This window comes from Colossoma macropomum, unplaced genomic scaffold (assembly GCF_904425465.1).
Source record: "Colossoma macropomum unplaced genomic scaffold, Colossoma_macropomum, whole genome shotgun sequence".
Classification (NCBI taxonomy): Eukaryota; Metazoa; Chordata; class Actinopteri; order Characiformes; family Serrasalmidae; genus Colossoma; species Colossoma macropomum.
In genome coordinates this window covers 22,420,258-22,442,269 of record NW_023494800.1, presented here as the reverse complement: position 1 = coordinate 22,442,269, position 22,012 = coordinate 22,420,258, and the positions used below count along the sequence as shown (strand labels likewise).

At 39.1% G+C, this 22,012-nt stretch overlaps 1 protein-coding gene across 1 annotated transcript in view; it reads left to right on the top strand.

Annotated features, from left to right (window-relative positions):
* The window catches only part of plrdgb (PITP-less RdgB-like protein), a 104,444-nt gene extending 84,121 nt beyond the window's left edge, over positions 1-20,323 (top strand). Inside the window, exons 13-19 of the mRNA XM_036588667.1 lie at positions 6,834-6,950; positions 12,829-12,945; positions 13,970-14,118; positions 14,557-14,706; positions 16,633-16,816; positions 19,187-19,315; positions 19,767-20,323. Coding sequence (XP_036444560.1) covers positions 6,834-6,950; positions 12,829-12,945; positions 13,970-14,118; positions 14,557-14,706; positions 16,633-16,816; positions 19,187-19,315; positions 19,767-20,105 — 1,185 coding nt within the window. The 3' untranslated portion in view covers positions 20,106-20,323. The remainder of the gene's footprint in view (positions 1-6,833; positions 6,951-12,828; positions 12,946-13,969; positions 14,119-14,556; positions 14,707-16,632; positions 16,817-19,186; positions 19,316-19,766) is intronic.
* The last annotated feature ends 1,689 nt before the right edge of the window (positions 20,324-22,012 follow it).

Genomic DNA, 22,012 nt, shown 5'->3' with positions numbered 1-22,012 from the left:
GAATACATTTAGAAAACATATTGTTAAAACACATGGAGAAAAATTTGCTGTTGTAATTTTTACTTAATTTACACTGTTACTTGCTGTTACTGGTTGGCAGTTTCTTCATATAATTCTTCAGCTATTCTTAAAATGAATTCTTTCATGAACAATTCTCTCATTTATTTTCAGCATTATTTTTGCTCTTATCATATGCTTCAGTCCACTGCTCCCACAATCCTGCTGCTTTCTCATGAAGTGAGCAAACAATATGGTATATTCCAATATCAAAATCTTGTAAATTTGACTATAAAGTGTGTAGCTATGTGATTTTTAGTTTATTGACACGTATGTAACTTGCCAAGAGATGCATGCAAAAGTCCAGTACAACACTGATACTAAGCTTATTACTTGTGAACATGTTCACTACTGAGGGGATTGTTCAGTTCGTAGATACTGTAGTAATGCTCATCACATTGGTTTATCAATCTACTCAGGCTTTAGCAGAGCTCAATAACACAGAGGTAACAGTTCTAGTATAGCAGCCTATACAACAAGAAACAGCTACAATCTGCATTTTTGTGTCATAAGAGGAAAAGAAGAAGAAAAGATTCTAGTATTTTGCTGAATGAGTTCTGGTTCTTAACGAACCCTGTCTGATCAGGGCGGATGATACTTGATATTACACAGTCTAAATGAGTTGCTAAAATGTTGGCTAACACTTTGATATCCACATTTAGGAAACTGACATGCCTGTATGAACTACATAGCTCAGGATCCTTTCCTTTCTAATGAATGGCAGTTATAGTAGCCATATCACTGAACACTTAAAGAATAAAACAACAAGTAACTGAGGAAGAAGAAGGGAAAAAAGAAAAAGCAAAGAAAAAACTGCTTATCCCCTCTGAACACAGGAAATAAACCAAAACCACAGAAGGAAGTTAAGGCCACAGAAGTAAGGCTGAGCCACGGCACTCACAGACAGCCTTGGGGGGGATTAACCACTGATGAGAATGTGTGTATTTTATCCAGCCCCCTTTCCAATACTATTCACCAGTCTTGCACTTATAACATTTTCTTTTAACCATAAAAACTCATTTTACAGTGTCCATATATAAAGTGAAATTGGATAGTAAGGAGAGGAAAAGAAGAACAGAAAAGCCACCATCCTTAGCTTCTTTACAAGCAGACACAGAGTACTGGGTATCTTTAATAGCTTTCGAAGCTAAAATCATCAGTTATAATATCTGTCCCTGGAGTGCGGGGTATTGAAATGGCTACCTCATCCAAGCACCAAGTCTCCTGATCTCTACAATTTCGCCCCTCTGTTCTGTATAGAGACTGAAAACTTTTCACCCATCCACACTAATTGTCTTTTTGGCTCTCGCATGCAAGATTCCCACCTTGGTAGTTGTACAAATGCAGCAACACTGCTCTGGGTCCAGTGCTTGGCGCTGGCCTCCAGGCTCTGGTGCAATGACACTGCTTCAGTTTAATTTTGCTACTGTTCACTGCAAGATTTCAGAGATCAACTTTTCAAAAATGTGACTGACTGATCTCCCAGTAAGTTTTCTTTTAGACCAAGAATTCTTAGATGCCACCAGCTCCTGTTTTCAAGGACTACAGTCCAGCGCTTAGTGAAGATCTAAGTTGAGCTCTTGAATCTTGCCATCAGTGGCTGTACTGCCAGCTTTTAGGTCTGAAACTCGTTGTTCAGCCCTGTCCACCCTTTTCAATACATTGCCAATTTTGACTCGCGAATGGCTGAGAGTTTAACATCCAGAACTTTAGTAACATTGGCAGTGACCTTGCTAATAATAGTATTAGCATTTGGCATAGCGCAGGTATCACTCGCAGTCACCATCTTGGTTTGCTTTCCCTTGTATCTCCTCATTTTCTTTGGCATTTTTGGCTGATTTTGAAAGGATGTGTTTAGACCAAAGTAGTTGTTGAGTGACATTGTTCATTGATGCGTTGTTTACCAAAGTTTCACAGCTGAACACAATACAAACAGAAACTTGGCCGCCTCCTTCTAGTGCATGGGCAGGCCTTGGGTACTCAGGCTTTAGCAGGAACTTCATTGTAAAGAAGTCGTTTCTCAAGTTCTTTATATACTGTTCTATGATTTTAAAATAGTTAATAAACAAGAGCTGATGGTCTTTCCTTTAAAGATGGTGTAGTTTTTTTTTTTTTATTTACTGGGCAAGTATTCTAGAAGTATTCTTTTAATAATGTAAAACTGTGCTCTGAATACTGCCCTTACAAAAGAAACTGGTACACAGGTACTTCATTTCTGTATTCTGAGTACGCATTCCCAATACTTTTCCGTTATAACCAAATCCTGCTTGTATATTGTCATGTAATGCAAAAAGGTATGTACTTAACCTTTTAAGACATGAACAGGAATATATCACACATCAGTCATGTTGTACTGCTGCTTTGATGAAGCAAAACAACGAGTGATTACTGATCCTGACTGATGTGAAAGAATTTTACTGACACAAACATCTTCACGTGCATTCGTCCTAGAGGGCAGAGGCCATAACCCTTCATACAAGTGGAATTGTGGGATTGAATAGTAGCAGATTTTGACTAGATGTAGTTTGGCTTCCGGATTCTTCTCGTTTAGTCTTTTTCCATCACTGTAGTTTTATGATTTCAGACAGTAGTATTGTAGAGTACTATTGACATGCTATTTAGAGTAGACCAATATGAATTTGCATGCAACTCATAGTTGTTGCTTTATTTGCAGTTATCTAGACCATCAAGTATATAGATGGTCTATGAGTGAACCAGATAATCATTATTAGCAATTTTGGCAAATGGTAAAAAAATGCAAAGTCTTGAACTGCTGTCCACCAGTAACAAAAACATTTCAAGAGAGCCTCTCCTTTCGACACTGCTCCATCCTCCAGACAGCTATGTCTCTGCTGTGTAAAAGCCTTTCAGAGCAGTGTTTGCTCTTGCAGACCTAAAGCTATAACAGCATGTTTGCCATCTCGATGAGCCTCCTGCCAGTAGGCCCAGAGTTGCTCTCACGTAGCTAAAGCTAACAAGCTTTTAGCTATCTCATTCCAGAAAAAAGAGACTCATGCTGAAATGTGTGAGGCTAATAAAAAACATTTTCTCAAAGTATTTTTTTCTGTACTAGCCTTTCAGTGGAAAACAGACTTCAGCTGTCTTCACGAAATGAACATGACAGATACACAAGTAAAAACCTAATGTTAAAGATAGAGAAGAACTAAAGTATTGCAGTCTCACAGCCTGTCTCAACAGCAAAAATACAACAAGTTTTTTTTTAGTAAATGTAACTGTGTATCTCACTTTGGAATGGGAAACATGATGATATCTTAGTGTGATCAGTTGAGCCATGATGCATTTTTCTGAGTATGGTCAGTACTTTGAGAACAATGAACAACCGCATAATTGAGTCCAATTATAGAGAGTCTGTAAACAGCTGTATAGAACTGTATATGGTGTACAGTAGCTGCAAAACAAGCATATAAAAAAGAAGCTATGTCTTTTTTTATGTCATTTTTTATACCCAATTTTAAATATGTTTCAACTACTGTTTTGCTAGTGCATTTTGTCCATTCCAACGTGTTTGCAAACTATGCAATAAACAAACTCACAGCATGGCAGTAGCTGTAAATTACTTTGGTTTTATCAAGAGGGCCATCAATGGAACTTGTCATTTAAAAGCTGTATTTGAACAAGAGGGCTACGGTCAAAGAGTCAGTCATAGCAACATATAGTGCAAGATGAGGTTCAGCCTGAAACTGTGGATGGTTTGAAGGGTCAAACTGGGAAGAAGCATTAACGGTGAAAAAAAAATCGCATCATTATCATTTATCACATTAATGTGTTATTAAAGCATAATTAATGTGTTAACGTTTGACACCACTACTAAATATGCATATTAATGCCTATGTTTGAATATATGTTTAAAACAAAAAATAATAATGTGACTGTGTTTGTGTGTTTAAAAACGGGCTAAAATCACACAGTGTATATCTGGCGGGAATATGCCAAGGCAGAATTTTTAAAGTGACTAACAACTTTGCTTCCAACTGCCACAGCATCAGCAACACTTCACTGTGCAAGTAGATCCTTACCGAACAGTTAAATCACCAAAATGAAATGTATTTATTGACCTGACTCTGTCTAATTGCATATAGGGCGTGTCTTTTTCCTTGTTTTGCCATCTCTGTTTTGTCTTTCCTCCTAGTTTACCTTCCTTTGGGTGTATGATTATATATTTAAATTAATTGCCTAACCTCATTATTTTTGGCGTTACCATGTTCTCTATTGCTGAGCATGGGTCTAAACTGATTGGACAGTATTATTACCAATTTTAAACAAAGTTGAATGTTAAAATCTGGTTAAATAGGTTGAACCAGCATAAATGAAATGGACACTAGTTAATCAACAAAACCTTTATGAGTCGAGTATGACAGCAGTTTTGCCAGTTTTGGTAAATTATGCGGGATCAACAAAATTACCTTCTTTTGAAAGGCAGCACTGCATTGAGGTAGTAGTATTAAGTTGCTTTGCCTGGCTGTAAGTGTTCAAGGGCAGGTTTGAAATATGCCTGCAGAACAAAATGATTAAACAACTCTTAAGAAAGAGGTAATCTAAACTCTACAGAGAAAGCAGAGAAGGTTGATTTTGGCCCCTTCCATTGCTTCCTCTTTATTTTCTCAGTGTGTTCTCAGAGTAGACAGAAAGCCCAGAGGCAGAATTTTTATATTCTCCATTCTGCTTCCTTGGATTTACCAAGGTCAGAAACCGAACAACAGCAAGGCATCAGAATACAGCGTTCAGAGCAGCACTGGGGGTTTTTTATGGCAAGCTGGAGCATTTGAATGTTGAAATGTCAGGGTCAACCCTGTTGCGTGCACACACACAATCTCTCTTTTTCCCAAAACACACACACACACACACACACTGAGGCATGCATGCATGCATGAATTACCTTGTGCTCCGATGGTCATCTGCAGTGCTCTACTGTAGCATAGATCTCCATATCATCAGGATAGGCTGACTCACAGCAGCATCTGCAGGAGATTTCAGCCATTCAAAAATTCAAAACAGTAATCTTTCCTTAACACCAAGTCAAGTGATAAAAAGAGAGAAAAAATAGAGGGAAGGAGGGAGAACAGTGCAATGCAGACTATTACTGGAAACATGCACTTATTCATTGATGAGAATAAAAGATACTGAAGAGTGGAGATCATTTTTCTCTGAGCCAGAGCAGGGGGCAGACTTTGACACTAAGTCCCATGAGAAGTCAAAGACAGAAGAACAAAAGTGAAGGTGAAGGAGAAAGAGAGCAGTAATGTGGAGAGATCAAGAGGACGGAGGAGAGGCCACTGTCAGAGTGATATCTGGAGATATTTCGAATAAAAGCAAGTTATATTCATAATATGGGTAGGTTATGTACCAATATGATATCATGACAATATATTTTGTCACAGTAAGCTTTCTATGCATAACATGGGTATCATCAGAGCAAAATGTACATGAACATCTGCATGTTTTGTTAAAAAGGTTTATTAGAAGAGGTGTTGCTCTGTTGTCATGAGATCCTGTTGCTACTGTTGGTCCTGTTTAAATAGGGTGTAGTAGTGCGCAGAAAAATGTAGAATAAAGTAAGCCATTCTACACATAGCAGGCATTTTTCTAAATGTGCTGCAGCTGTTTCACTAATATGTTGTGTGTTTCCCAGATACTGTGAAAATGTAGTATTATGCTTTCATATTTTTTTTGCCTACCTCTAATCCATGTTTCTAAGATGATGGGAAAATTATGAGTTTATGTGGGATGATTCTGCAAAGAACTGAGGTCTATGAGGTAGCAGGAAGTAAACTGATGCATAAAAATACACAATAAAAATGTCTGTTCATTTCCAGTGGCCTCGACATGCACGGTTGCCCAAAAGATAGTAGTAGTAGTGTGTCATTTTCTTTAACATTTTTAAAACGTTCTTTAAAGAACTATGATTATTTTTCCATAGAACTAATTACACATAGAACAATTTGTCTAAATTGATTTCTCCTTTTTTATTGTATATAATTTTCTTTTTTGTACTTATAAAATCAGCTTAATAATAATAATTAGTGAGGGACTGAAATGAAAATCCTTGGCTGAAACTGAAACCGAAATTCAGGACAAACTTGGCCAAAAACCTTTTTTTATTTGCTGTTATGTTTATGCTTTTGAATAAACACACTAAGCATAAATACAATTGAGGTTTAAGTGGTATTAAACCTGTAGTGGGGATGTTCTAAATTGTTGTACCCGCACTCAATACTTGATGTGAACAGACATTATAAATCGCTTGCTCGTGGCCGACATTTCCCCCCACTGTTAATCTGCTACTGCTCAAACTGCTTGAATGCGTCTGTGCTGTGCCAGCGCAGGAAAGTGAAGGAAACATGCAACTTTTCACTGCTTTTTATTTTCATTACCATTCAAATGATTTTGAAGTGTAATTTTTTGACACTTCCCCCTAGACCTATTTATTTTTTTGTTTCTCTTTTTTTCACTTTTTTCCAAACCAGTAGAAAGTACAGAAATTCAAAAACATGTCTTGTGGAAAAAGTAGATATTCTGTTGCCAAAATAGTACAGACTCAAAATGCCAGAAGTTCCAAGCCTCTAAATTCTCTCTTTCCTCTCTTATTCTTTGCTCTTCCTAATGCATATCATATTTTGTATTTTTCCATATCATGGTACGCATAATGCATTACAAGTAGTTTTACAAATGTCTGTAATGATGAGCCGATGGAACGAAACAGACAATATAATGAATTTGTTGAATATTAGTCTCTGAACAGTTCTTTCTGTTCTCAGGTGTTGCGGTGTGACTGTTTGAAGGCAGGTGAAGCAGACTGCTCAGACGCTATACCCATCTCCCCCTCCAGCCCACGAGAGAAGTGGCTCCGCAGACGAACACATGTCAAACTGAGGGTAAACAATAACCATCAACAACCAACAATAAACACTAACCATCACACCGCACGCAGACACTTCTCACTACATGCAACCAACACCTTTAAAGCAGTGTGAGATGAGCGAGTTGATTGGCTGACAAAATCCTAAGTAATCATTATATCCTTCTTTTCCTATGTGTGACATTATACTAACCCTAATGATGCAAATGACCCTAATAATGAATTAGCTGTGGTCCTTCTTCAGTTACAGTTACCTAAGCTACAGACAAATTTGTCACCTTTCTAAAAAAAAATCCTGTTTTAATGGATGGAAAATTTAATGCATGAGGAACAGCACAAAGAATTCTGAGAGACGAAACAGCACAGCAGCATACTACTACTGTCATTATTCATCAAGTCCATGTAGTATTTTATTTCTATGAGCTAATCCAAATTAGCATCACTTTATTTTGCCAAGTATGTTACATGTACAAGGAATTTGTCTTGGTGAGTGCACACATGTATGACTTGTAACATGCTGAACAGACTAGACAGACTAATGATAAATATTTCCTTAAGGGACACGAAAAACAAAAATACAATAAGTAGAATAGAGTAATAATAAACGGCCAATGAGAAAGGAGCTAAGAGAAGCGTGGATCTCTGTACATAATCAAATATGAATATCTACACAATATGTCTGAGTAGACATGCAATATAATAACTATTATATGCAGAATTTTACTGAATGATGCGAACATTTGTAAAAAAAAAAAATTAACATTTGTACAGTCGTGCAAACAAGCAGAAGAGTAATACTAGAGTACAGTAAGGGAGGTTTGTTAGATTCAGTTTAAATTTAAATTTAAAGTGCAGGGTGTCCTTTTCGGTTAATGAGCGCTACGGCTCTGGGGAAAAAGCTGTCTGGCTGTGCTGGTTTTGATGGCCCTGAATCTTCTACCAGAGGGAGGTGATGTCCAGGATGAGAGGAGTCAGCCGTAATTTTGCCAGTACGCTTCATTACCTTGCTGTTGTAGATGTCCTGAAGCGTTGGCAGACTACGTCCAATCAGATCAGCAGATTCTCTCTGCTGCCCTGATTATGCAGTGGACTTTGGCTCGTGTTTGTGAGGTCGAGGAACCAAACCAGATGGTTATAGATGATGTGAGGATGAACTGGATTATCTTTTTGTGGAACTGGATTATCAGACTCTGGGGCAGATTGAATTTCTTCAGCTTTCTCAGGAAGAACATTCTCTGCTGTGCTGTCCTGGCTCTAGAGGCCGTGTTTCTCTCCCACTTCAGTTCCCTGGATATGGTGGGGCCCAGGAACTTGAGTGACTCCACAGTGCTGTTAAGAGGGTGTGGGGGTTTTGCGCCTGAAGTCCATCGTCATTTCCAGTTTTTTGCGTGTTCAGCAGCAAGTGGTTGCTTTTACACCAGGCGACCAGCTACTTGACTTACTTTCTCTTTCTTTCTAAAGCACTAGGAGTGACCAACTAGCACCAGTTTTCACAAACATCTTCAACAAATCATCAGAACTTTGCTCTGTTCCCACTGGACTAAATGACTACAGGCTCGTAGCCCTGGCCTTCATAGTCAGAGAGCTTTTCTCACTTTTTGTCTGTGAAAAGCCTGATAACATCCTGCTCATTGATGCTGAGATGAGCAGGGGGCAGAGGTGACAGAGCCAAGGTGGGGGAAGGAGCTGGGGGACTGGTGGAGAAAGGCAGAAAATGCCTTTTGTGCATTCAAATCTGAAGTAGAACTCATTGAGGTTGTGGGTGAGTTGGCTGTCATTCAAGAGAAGGGGAGTTTTTCTCACCTTGTAGTAGGTGATCTCTTGGAGGTCTTTCTAAATTGAAGTCCTTGGCAGCAATGTGGCTTTTCAGCTTTTCTGAGTGTTTTTTGTTTCCACCTTTAATCCCGTTCCCTCTGAAGCCAAAAATCATGGTTTATCGTTACTCTTATGCTTTAACTAAGATAACATTGGCAAGGTCTTCCTGACGATTTGAAGCAGATTCTAATTTGTGCTGGGTTTGTCAGATGCTGCAGCGGCAAATTGATTGGAATTCATTTGTTCCTACAGTTTTTTTTTACTGTATCTCACTAAATCAACCTAATGGGCCATCATTAAGGTTAGCTTACAGCTCGTTTTGCCTGAGATTCATGCTGTTTTTCATAGAACACATTGATTTCTATGGATTGCTGCATGAGTTTGCATGTCTGAACTAGTTTTGAGCTCCTTTTGCCTCATAAGCTTCTGATAAGTTTCCAGTAAAATATACAGGATTTATTAATATTTTAATTAATTATTGGATGCAGTGTGTGGTGCTACATCTGTAACAAATGATTTGACTGTTCCGTGCTTTGTGCAGTGCAAAGTGAGCAGAGGTGGTAGGGCTCTTGCAAAGAAATGGGAGGTCCATGAGGTCACAAGGTGAGGAGGACATGGTCCCAGTGAGCACATCTGTTTTCAGCATTAAAACCTGCTAGAGTCTGCACTAGGTCTAAGCTAAGAACAGTGTGCCATTTCCCTCGCAAAAAGGTCCAAAGTGTCCCTCCCAATTTTGAGCATTTTTCCAAGTTGAACTAGAGCTTACTAGTTATCTGACACTAGAGGGGTGTCATTACTCATTAATGTACTCTTAACAAAGCTACAGGGCGAGGACCCTTCCCTGTAAGTCTGGGTACAATGATAGTATCATTATAATGATAAAACATCACAATAAGCTGACCGGCCACTTCAGTAGGTACACCTACCTTGTTTCTACACTCTTTTTTATCAGCTTCACTTACCATATAGGTGCACTTTGTAGTTCTACAATTACAGACTGTAGTCCATCTGTTTCTTTGCATACTTTGTTAGCCCCCTTTAACCTTGTTGTTTAATGGTCAGGATGCCCACAGGACCTGATCCACTCATACCAGCACAACACACACACAGACTAACACACCACAGTCATGTCAGTGTGACTGCAGTGCTGAGAATGATCCACCACCCAGATAATATCTGCTCTGTAGGGGTTCTGTGGGGATACAAGTAGTACGTACGCGATGTACTTAACGAAAAGGCTAGACAGTGTATATCACAATATACTTTTTGGAGCATATCGTGGATATTGTCAGTGGTTCTAGAACACTAAACAACCGCATGTTTTCTTAAAAAGATCATAACTAGGTAACTAGGCCTCATTAACAGGATTTAGTGCTGTGCAGTGTGTGAAAGCCATTGTGTTTAGCCAAAGCAGCTATTTGAAAGACATGAGATAAGTAATATGGATTGACTGAGAAGCGTTATGTATCGTGTTGTTTTCGTGACTACACAAAGTGAATTTTATGCCCTCTGTAAGACAATATGTTTTGCAGAAAAATGCTTGGAGGAAGTGGAATAGGCAACGCATTAGATGAACATGCACGATTATGAAAATAACAATATGCCATAGATGTAGTAGCAGTCTCTGTACACCAATGCAGAATAGGGCTGTTTGTGTTTTACACATGGTTTGCATCATATAAATACGGAATTGCGGTATGAACATAAAGAACCTACTGATGAGAGCAAACTATGGCTAGTATTGTTACAGTGATGAGAACAGTGGAAAGACATTGGGAAGACATTGTGTTCCACCTCTCTAGATACATGTATGCTACTGTGTAATTTTTCGCACAGATACAGAGGACTGGCTTTGTAAATGCACGTGGAACTGTATTCTCTTTTGTCATCCATTCAGTTAACGGACAATTTACCTTCTCTGTGAATTGGCAGTGATTAGTTGGCAATTTGCATTGTGATAATGCATTTTAAAATGTCCTACAGGTCTCACTTAGAAACAGAGTCTGATAGACACACCTATTTATGTACATTTTGGCCACATAGTTTTTAGACATCCTTTATTTTTAAAGGGTTCCTAGTTTATCTTTGTCCAGTAAAGTATTTTGTCTTTGAAAGGTTGCTCAGTTAAGTCATTTTTATTGTCTGATCTTGTTTAAAACTCTGATTACTTGAATAATCATCTAAATAATATGTAGGTTTCTTGATTACTAATGTAATCAACAGTGACAGGCCTGTCTTTGACATTATGATTCTGGTGATTGAGCTTGAATATCACTGGCAAATATGCCCTTGAAGAGCATTGAAAATCTCTTTATACACATTATTCTAAGCCTGGAGCCTTACAAAAAGTGACAAAAGCAAATTTTCAAATACACTCTTGGCTGCCAAATTGAAAATCAAATCTCTTGAGAATTGTGAGGTTTTCTTATTCCTCAGTGGCAGCAAGTAGCCTCTCTACTCGTCTGCCTCCAGAAAAAAGCAGTTTTGACAGTAGCATAGCTCTTTATTAAAATGCCCATTGAGTTGTATTTTTTCATTTTCAGCTGAAATAGGATGTGCAGGAGAAAGACACTTCATATCTCACTGTGCAGGAGAGCACAGAACTACTCTAGAACTGTGCTGTACTAGATAGCTTGCAGCCACCTCCAATAGAAATATATGGTTTAGGGCAGAGTGAAGCAGAAAGAACACTGTGTGGGGTTGAATGAAGAGTCCATCGACAAAACGCTGATTGAGATTAGTCTTTTCTTGGGTGCTTAGCCCCAGAAGGGCGGTAGTGCTCACCAAAAAGGGTTGTCTGCCCAGCCATTACAAATCTGACAAAAAATAATAAGAAGAAAATAATTGTAATTTTTTTTTAGTTTCTAATTGATGATAGACCATTTCAAATATGCCAGAAGACTTGGTCTGGAATAAGAGCCATATTAAATCTGTTATCTGTTTACTGGCAGTCATTTTTATGCAGTACTGTGCAAAATTCAGAGACCTCCCTTGATTTATTTCATTTGCAGTCAAAACGGCCTCTAAGAATCAGTTATTCATTTTTCACAAACCATATTTTGCTTTTATTACAGCTTCTAATCTTTTAGGGAGACTTGCTTACAGTTTTTCTGAGAAATCTGCAGGGATATTTTTCCACACCTCCAAAGTTTTAGAAGTTGGTTGTATTTTCTGCTTCTCACCATCAAATTAAACACTTTCAATTATGCTGAGGTCAATAACATGGTCACTCTATTCTGAGAATACCATGAGCTTCTTTCTTTGACTTTTCTTCTTTTTTGTCTATTTCTTGTTCTCAGTAACAGCTTCTTGACAGCTACACATGCTTGCAGACCCATAGCACTGAGCTGTGTTCTCACAGTGGAAGGATGGACAGAAACACCTGCAGATTTTTTTCAGATCTGAAGCAAGAATGAGACTTGATTTTCTCCTCTCTCTCAAAGATGAAAAGCTTTAAGTGCTGTTTATCTGAGGGGGATGGGTTTGGTGGTCTACCAGATCTTGTGCAGTTGTCAGGAGTCTCATTTTTTCTATAACTTTTAATGTTTTTTTTTTTTACTGAGATCAGGTTTTTCACTTACTGTCCTTTGATTTTCACCTTCCTTATGCAAGTGGATTATCTTATTTAATATTATCTTATATCTAATTTCCTCAGAAACATCTCTTAAAAAAGGTATAACATGCACTTAATGGCTGTTTAGACTGTAAATTAAATAAATAAAGGGAGGTCTCTGACTTAAACACAGTACTGTAGGTAGGTAGCTAATGTTTTAGAAACGTCAGGTTCAGCAGTAGGAGTCTACTTTGAATGATCAGCTGCCAGATTGCTTGTTAGAGTGCGGTAGGCTAACATTGGCCTGCTTAGCTAAGTTGGCTCTGTCACTTAGCTTTTGTTGTGTGTTGAGTGTTCCTCTTACTTTTTCATTCAGCAATCAAGAATGTAAAGATGATGGCAAAATTGTTCTGCAAACACAAACCGAACTGCTTCTTGTACTGATACTGTGCCTGGCATTTCTGCTGACCCTGCTTCAGGTCACTTTTCTCATCTAGTAACGTCACTGTTTCATCTCTGTCCACAGAACGTGACGGCTAACCACAGAGTGCATGACGTGATTGCGACGGAGGACGGCCCACAGACGCTCGTGGGCAGGTTCATGTACGGCCCTCTGGACATGGTCACCCTCACAGGCGAGAAGGTTCTGCAAGCTTTCTAAAATTAATATTATGGAAGAATTATTTGTAGAATGATGGAATTCACATTTACAAGCATCACATGTGCTGTATGAATGTGTTGTGACTGTCTTGGAGGTACAGAATCAGTTTCCTGCTAGCATTTTATGTTTACTGTTCTATTTGTGGATATTTATATGACATACAGTTGTACGCAAAAGTTTTGTTTATGTTCGAAGTGAAAATAAGTACATGTCCTCTGCAGAGAACACACATGTGCACATGGTAATGCACACATACTGTCAAAATACATATACATATTTGTACATGTATTTTGGCAAATTGAATAAAAAAAGACTTAGAAAATCACCAAAATCAGCGTTAATGTTCCTAAACTTTTGCTAATAAAAAGTAATGTAAGAAATTGGGATGGAAATGCATTTGCTTGAGAAATAATAAATGTGAACAGAATAAAGTCATATCCAGTATTTTGACAGAGGGTGGCAGGTACCAGTGAACTAATAACAAATTAAAAGGTACCTTTATTTTTATCAAAGGAAAAAACATAACTGTAATATTAGATGATGAGACATGAGGTGTCTGCAGCTGATAAATAAGCTTTTCTTGATACGCTGTGTTCTGTCAGCCTGCTGTGATGAAGTAAAATATAACTGAAATTAACCAAAACAGCGACAAGAAGATGCTCAACCTTAAAAATTTCTCTGTAAACTTGATCCATATTTCTCAGAAGTGCTTTACGAACGCAACATGCAGAGTTTTGTTTTCTTGTACAGAGCTAATGGAAACTTGGCTAATTCCTATAATGTTTTTGCAACACTGCAGTCGATTCACTTGAAATTAATTAGACAGCTGGATGGACACCTGGCTAGTGACTAGCACTAGGGGACTACCTGCAGGGGACTTTTGTCCTTGATTTCGAAATGGTAAATCAACCTTGTCAAGTTATGGACAAGTTGGCTTTTTCTGGCCGTTGTAGTTTCATAGTTTCTCCATCTGAAGCCACTGTGAAATGCATTCTTTTCCTCTCAGGTGGACGTGTTTTCGATGACTCAGCCTGCGTCTGGTCGCTGGGTGCTGTTCGACACTGAGGTGACCAGCAGCAGTGGCCGTGTGACCTATACCATTCCTGCAAATAAGAGACTGCCTGTAGGCGTCTACCCTATCAAAATGGTGGTGAAGTGAGTGATCACATATTCTTCACAAACAACAATATTCAAAACTTTATGTACTGAAAAAATGTTTAATTGTTCACTAGAACATTGGGCCTCATTCACCAACTGTTCTTAAGAAGAAATTTCTTATTAAAACCCACTTATGCAGTTTTCACAAAGTTTCTGACATTCTCTTGCTTAAGAACAGAATCTACACACACTCAAGAGCACAAAGTTTGAACAGTTGAAGAACAGCATGAATCTGACGTGGACTTTTTCTTAGGACCTTTCTCAAAAACGAATTTAAGAAAAAACGTAGGAGGATATTGGTGAATGAGGCCCATTATTAGTAGAAAAATTATGAGTTTGCCATTAATTGTAACATGGCAAGGGTGCATAAACTCTTATAAAGATACATTGAGTACAGTTACGCTTAACCTTTTTGTTTTTTAATACTTTTTTAAGAGGTGACCAGACGAGTGCAGAGGCTTTCCTCACTGTGCTGCCGCAGGGAATGGAGTGTGTGGTGTTCAGCATTGATGGCTCATTTGCTGCCAGTGTCTCACTCATGGGCAGTGATCCTAAAGTCCGGCCCGGAGCTGTAGATGTGGTCAGGTGAGCGCCTATATGAATTTATAACAACGAACAACAGTTAAGACATGGCCTGACTGATAGAGAAGCGTTCTACAGATACTGTTATTTTTGGTAACAACACAGTTTTTTCATTCTGCTAAGCACTAGTTGCTAAGTAACTGTTCACTTTACGCTGCATCTAACTGTTACTCTGCTTCTGCTTCAGCACATCCAAAATAGAAAATAACTTCTATAGTATAATATTTGACCTGCAGGCTATAGGTTAGATTCTAAAGAGTTTAATAGCAGGACTACAGCAAATTCTGAACTTGCCCCAGACAGTGTTTCCTACACAGAGGTTACACTTTGGTGGTGTTACCAGGTTTATGGACACCTGGCCAAGTATATTTTGACCATTTAAAACCTGTTGAGCATAGAGCATCATGTAGCATGAAGTTGGGTGGCTACTACACATAACTAACAAAGTTGTCCTGTCTGAATTTGCTTTCCCTAAGTTTGGAAGAATGCCTAGTTGGGGTTACACCAGTGTTTCTGATATTTATTTAACAGATGAGTAATGAATAATATTTTAAGAAAAAACCACATGAGGAGAGACTCTGATGACTCTGAGACACTGATGTGTGCAGATTCACAGAGAAGTACTCTAAACTTGCTTAAACCTTACTGAAATGCTGTCAGAAGACATGGATATAACTGAGATGAGCATTTTCATGATGCCAATATTAGAGGAAGAGACATTTTTGATTCTAGTTTGCATCTTCATTTTTGATGTGTTTAACCTGTCTTCTTCTTTGTCATAAAATGAAAAAGTCTAAAAGACTGTACTATGATCTACCAGAGCCAGAAGGCTCAGAAATAGGTGACTGACATACACTAAATGGATAAAAGTATTGGGACACCCCTCCTAATTATTGAGTCCGGGTGTTTCTGGGGACTGGGGGGAGGGGTGTAAAGCACACCGCTACTGGACTCTGGAGCAATGGAAACATATGCTTAGGAGCCACGAATCACGCTTCTCTATCTGGCAGTCTGATGGGATTGGAAAATGCCAGGAGAACGTTACCTACCTGACTGCATTGTCCCTAGTGTAAACTTTGGTAGAGGAGGGATAATGCTATGGAGTTGATTTTCAGGAATTGGCCCAGGGCCCTTAGTTCCAGTGAAAGGGAAATCTTAATGCTTCTGCAGACCAAGACATTTTAGACAGTTGTACACTTCCAGCTTTGTGGAAACAGTTTGGGGAAGACCCTTTTCTGTTCCAGTGTGACTGTGCACCAGTGCACAAATCAAGATCCATAAAGGCATGGCTGGGTAAGTTTGGTGTGGAAGAACTTGACTGGCCCGCACAGAGCCCTGATCTCAACTCTACTGAACACCTTGAGGATGAACTAGAATGGAGATTGCGAGCCAGGCCCTCTTGTCCAATATCAGTGTCTGACCTCACAAATTGCTCTTCTGGATGAATGGAAGAGTGGAAGCTGTTATAGCCGCAAAGGGGGATCAACTCAATGCCTATGGATGTAGAATGGGATGTCATAAAAGCTCCTGTAGGTGTAATGTGTAGGTGTCCCAATACTTTTGTTTTGGACTGTGAAATGCTTTAAAGACTTACAAAACAACAACATTCAGGCTAATATGCCAAGTATTGTAAAAGTTGAACCTGGTGTTGTGACAGTTTTATGCCTGTATCTGTAACACAAAACGATGCTAACTGCTTTCTTGGTTTAAGAAATTGCAAATAATAGAGCACATTTGATACAACATTCAGGGCTTCTTCTTAACTCGCCTTTGGCCAAGTCACAGCCATGCTGTTATTTAGGGTAACACACTCTATCTCATGTTTGATTGCTGGAGTGCGAGCGCGTGTGTGTGTATGTGTGTGTATGATTTTCCTCAGGCACAGATTACTCTGCTATTACCAAAGGCCATATTGCTGCTGTGTTTCAGACACTGGCAGGACCTTGGTTATCTGATCATTTATATCACTGGTCGGCCAGACATGCAGAAGCAGAGGGTGGTATCCTGGCTCTCCCAGCACAACTTCCCCCAAGGCATGGTGTTCTTCTCTGAGGGGCTCGTCCACGATCCCCTGCGTCAGAAAACCATCTTTCTTAAAGGCCTGGTTAAAGAGGTAATTTACACATGTGCACACTCAGCAAACACAAAGGTTTAATTGCATATTATAAAAGACATTTCTGCTTCTAAAATCTGATTGGTTGAGCCAGTTTTAAATGACTGCAGATGTCTGTTGAATTCTGTATTGATGCATGAAGTTGAATACAATTTAAAAGCACTCATTTCCAGACCTGGAGAAGTATGGCAATTCACTAAATGTACTGGGAAAATATAGATGTTCTGTTGTTCAAATAGTCTAGACTCCAGATACTAAAATTTTAAATCCCAATGTTTTTAGATATTCTTTTATTCTCTGCTTTGCCAGAGCTTTCCTTAGACATGTCACATTTCATGGTTTTCCTTGCCGTGGTGCAGATATTGCTTTACAACTTGCAACAAAACTGAATGTAGATAGTTTGAAAAGTTAAAAAGAATCTCAAAATGTTTCTAAAAAGTGTAGAATTTCATCATAAGGAAAAAAAAACAAGAACCTTGACTTGTCTACATTCCCTCTGCTCTAAGTCATACAATGATGTCTGGCACAGATACAGTTTCCCTGTAATAGTTGAGTGGAATGAGTCTGATTTGTTGTATGCAGCATGCCGAGTGGAAAAGGGCTTAACTGCTGGCTCTATAGCCTCATCTCTGTTTCTTCAGCAGAAAAGATTTAATGACTTGAATTTGAAACACACCCTCCGTTTCCCAAAATGAGATTCAAGCTCAGCGGTGCAGAACTGTTGCCTGCAAATGAGGGCCAGTAAACAACAAAGGTTTACAGTAGATTACTTTTTGCATTCATTTAAAACCTAGTGTGTGAATTTTAGTTTGCGTGCCCCCTTGACTTGTATTGTCCTCATGAGTTGAGTGTGTAAACACAGGAATTGATTGTTAAATCAAGCCTGCAGCCCATATTTACATATCAGACAGGTATTCACAGTAGGGTTAGGGGGATAATATTTTGAATTGTACATTTGTTTATTTCACACTTTACAGTTTTACCATATTTAAATTGTCTGAGGAAATAGAAATTGTCTACATGGGCATGAAACTGAAGCTCAGTCCCAACCCCAACCCACAGCTTTAAGGCATGACCCGATTGTGGATTATCGGAAACAGGGTTTAATAGTATTTTGCTTTGTTACTAAGTGCTTGAGTTCAATGTCATACTAGGATAAACTGGTATTTTGCACATCCATAATGCACAAACAGTATTTATTACCAGTATATTTTTGTGGAGTTGCAGGTCGTACCTGGCAGAGAACAGCATCGATGCTCCTCTGATTTACTGTTAGTCCCACTTAGATAGATAGATAGATAGATAGGTAGATAGATAGACAGACAGACAGACAGAAAGACAGATAGATAGGAAGCTTAGCACCACTTTGCTAAAGTTCCACATTTTGGACAAGAAAATGTGTTCACATGTAAAAAAAAACTGTGATTACTTGTCAACACATGGTTTTTGCACACTTCAAAAGTCAAGTATATGTGACTTTTCTGTAAGGGTTAATAAGGCACTGTTTCTCATTTATATTTGAATTTCACCATCTTTCTAGCTTAGTGTTTTCTTTGATATGCAACTTAAATGCATTATTAGCGAGTGAAAATGCATGTAAGATAAATTGCATGTAAATAAATCATTTTGACACCATCACATTAATCACATTGAGCATAAATAAACAGTTCTGGAAATACATTTTAAATGAAATAAAGCTGCTCATAAAGCTTCAAAAGCTTTGTGTAAATGTGAAATGTCAATACTAGTATACCAAATGGGCCAATTAAAATTGCAGTATTAAATTAGAATTTTCATTTTGTGCTCAACTTCTATGAGCATATATGAGTGGGAAATTTAAATGCACAAATACAAATACATTGCCATTTTACATATTACATTTTCATTTTAATTTTGATACTGATATGTTTCCATAAGATACACTGTGGCCAGTGTTTTCACCAACCAAACACTTCCCTTTAATCGTCTAAGATGCTGCACTGATGCACTCTAGAAAATCATCCCCGTTTTCAATCAGGAGCATGTCCACTAACTCTGTAGCTATTCCAAACACAGTTATTGTTAGAAACGCTCAAGAGAAGGACAGAGCATGTACATGTGAGAGAGAGAGAAAATCTATTGCATAAAAATTCACTCTTTTGAAAACAGGACCGAGCCCAACTAAGCATGATGTTATATGTGAAAAATCGTCCCAAAACGTGATATATAGTCGGACCCTGTCAGGCTTAGGTCATGCAGAAGACCTTAAAAGCCAAATAGATTTACAGGTAATTGTTAGCCTTCCAGTATTACATCAGTAAAAACTCTGAAGTATGGTAAGAGGCTAATACCATTGTAACTCTAATCAATTTGTTTGTTTCTGCTCTGTAGTGTCACATTAAGATCAGTGCAGCGTATGGCTCTATGAAGGACATGTCTGTGTACAGTGCTCTGGGGCTGGAGCCTGCTCAGATCTACATTGTTGGAAGGCCATCAAAGAAGCACCAGCACCAGTGTCAGGTACTGCTCATGCCATTTTATTACCCACACATAAACCTTAATATTAGTATTAACTGAGCATCACAGTGCAGAGATGAAAGGAGGGCAGGCAACTATAACAGACAGCAAATCTGTTCTTTGTCCACTAGAGCTGTAAATCTCTGACCTTTCAACAATGCAATTCTATTAGATTCTCTTTGCTATTTTAGTATAGAATTAGATTTAGAATTATGTTTATACCAAACCAAACACGTTATATTCAAAATGTTTCATATTTCAACAAAACCAAAGCCATATTTCCGTTTTTAAAAATTCATGAAGTGCATGCTATATGAATGGTATTCACTATACTTGAGTAAAACATTCCACACCGGGTGGATCAACATCTTTAGATCGACATACTTACTATCCACCCTTTCTTTGAAAGGTATTTTCTGGCCCTTCATCTTTCTTGTCTCTCTGCTCTTCTCAGTTCTTGAGTGAGGGCTACGCGGCTCATCTCTCCATGCTGGAGTTTGAGCACGGCTCGCGCTCTAAGAAGAACCGTATGATCCTTCGTCAGGGCTCTTTCGGCCTTTCCTCCAAGCCTGAGTTCCTGTCACCCTCACCAGACTTCCTGTCCTGCAAGCGCACTCCGCTCTTACGCCGTGCCATGTCCGTCCAGCAGCCCTCTCCACCCTCCTCCTCGGCCTCCACACCCAAACCTGAGCGTGCACAGAGCCAGCCTGAGTCCCACAAGGACGGCCCAGAGATCCGTATTGAGCTGGACGATCAGGACGAGGAGAAAGGGGGCTTTGCAGCGGTGCTATAAGGGGTCACTTAGTGGAAAGAAAGCGAGTAGTCTGAGCCTCAAATTCTCCACCTTCAGAGTTACAACTGTCTTACATATATTGAACGCGAAGGTGGCCTTAGCTATCACAGTCCTGTCAGTTACACTCTCATTGGCTATCTGCACTGCCACGTGTGCACACTAATGTGCACTGCTTTGACAGGACACATTTTTGTTCATCAAGCTAAATTCTAGCTAGTCACCAGCAGCAAGCAGTTGATCACTGTGGCCACCATGAGCCTTTTGGAGCAAGATGTGGTCAGTGGAGTGAAAAAAAGTGCCATTGATGGCAACCCATTTTTAAAAGTTATTCAATTTCTTTGGTGTCTCCTGGTGGTCACTAAACCATCATAACACTTTGTTTCAGGTAGGTCTGCTTTTGTTGTGGCATCGTTTTGACAAGCTTCTGCCCCTACAGTGCTGTGAAAAAGCATTTGCCCCCTTCCCAGTTTGTTCTATTTTTGCATATTTTTCAAACGTGAATGTTCGGATAATCAGACTACTCTGAATATTAGACGAAGATAACCCAAGAAAAGACAAAATGCTGTTTTTAAATGATGATTTCATTCACTGAAGGAAAAATGCTGTTCAGCAATACCTGGCCCTATGTGAAAAAGTAATTGCCCCCTTTGCTACTAAATCAACCAGTTAACCTAATTCAATCGACTACTGGGTTCAATTTCACTAGTCACACTCAGGCATGATTACTGTCAGACGTGTTGAATCTAAATCTTAAATAGGACCTGTCTGGCAATGTGAAGCAGGCTAGAGGCTCTCGAACAGCAGCACATGATGCCACGTTCTAAAGAGATTCAAATACAGATGTGAAACAAAGTCATTGAAATCTCCCAGACTGGCAAGGGTTTCAGAGCCTTCGCTAAGACTCTGGGACTCCAGCGAACCACAGTGAGAGCCATTATCCGCAAATGGAGAAAACTTGATGTGAACAGTAGTGAACCTTCCCAGGAGTGGTCAGCCTAACAAAATTTCACCAAGAGCGCATCGACAACTCATCCAGGAGGTCAGACAAACGTCTAAAGAACCGCAGGTCTCACTTGCCACAGTCAGTGTACACAATTCCACAATAAGAAAGACACTGGGCAAAAATGGCATCCATCAGAGAGTTGCAAGGTGCAAACCACCGCTGACCAAAACGAACACAATGGCTTGTCTTGCATTTGCCAAAAACATCTAGATGACCCCCAAGAATTTTGGGATAATATTCTGTGAACTTATGAGTCAAAGGTGGAGTTTTTTGGAAGACATGGATCACGTTACATCTGGCATAAAGCTAACACAGCGTTCCACTATAAGAACATCATAGGACAGTTAAACATGGTGGTGGCAGTGTGATGGTCTGGGGCTGTTTTGCTTCTGCAGGACCTGGATGACTTGCCCTAACTGATGGAACTATAAATTCTGCTCTCTGTCAGAAAATCCTGAAGGAGAATGTCCGCCTGTCAGTTCATGACGTAAAGCTCAAGCGCAGGACAATGGTCAATTGGGGCAATTTGTTTTCATATGGGTGATTTAGGTTTTAAGTAAATCTTTATCTTTAGTAAATGGAATAATCATTTAAAATCTGCATTTTGTGTTTACTTGTGTTGTTTTTATCTTATAATAAAATTTGTTGATCTGAAACATTTAAATGTGACAAATTAGCAAAAATAGAATAAATCGGGTGAGGGGCAAATACTTTCACAGCAATGTACATGCCACACAAAACAGTGCTTTACGGTTAATCAGTTTGCATGTAGGTCAAATAGTCCCATCCTGTCAAAGTAGCCAGATCTCGGGTGAAATGAGCGCCGAAACCTAACAGCCTTTTTGGTGATAGATATCTGGCTTGTGAGACTGCAAATCATTATGACTTTGGTGACGTTTTTGTT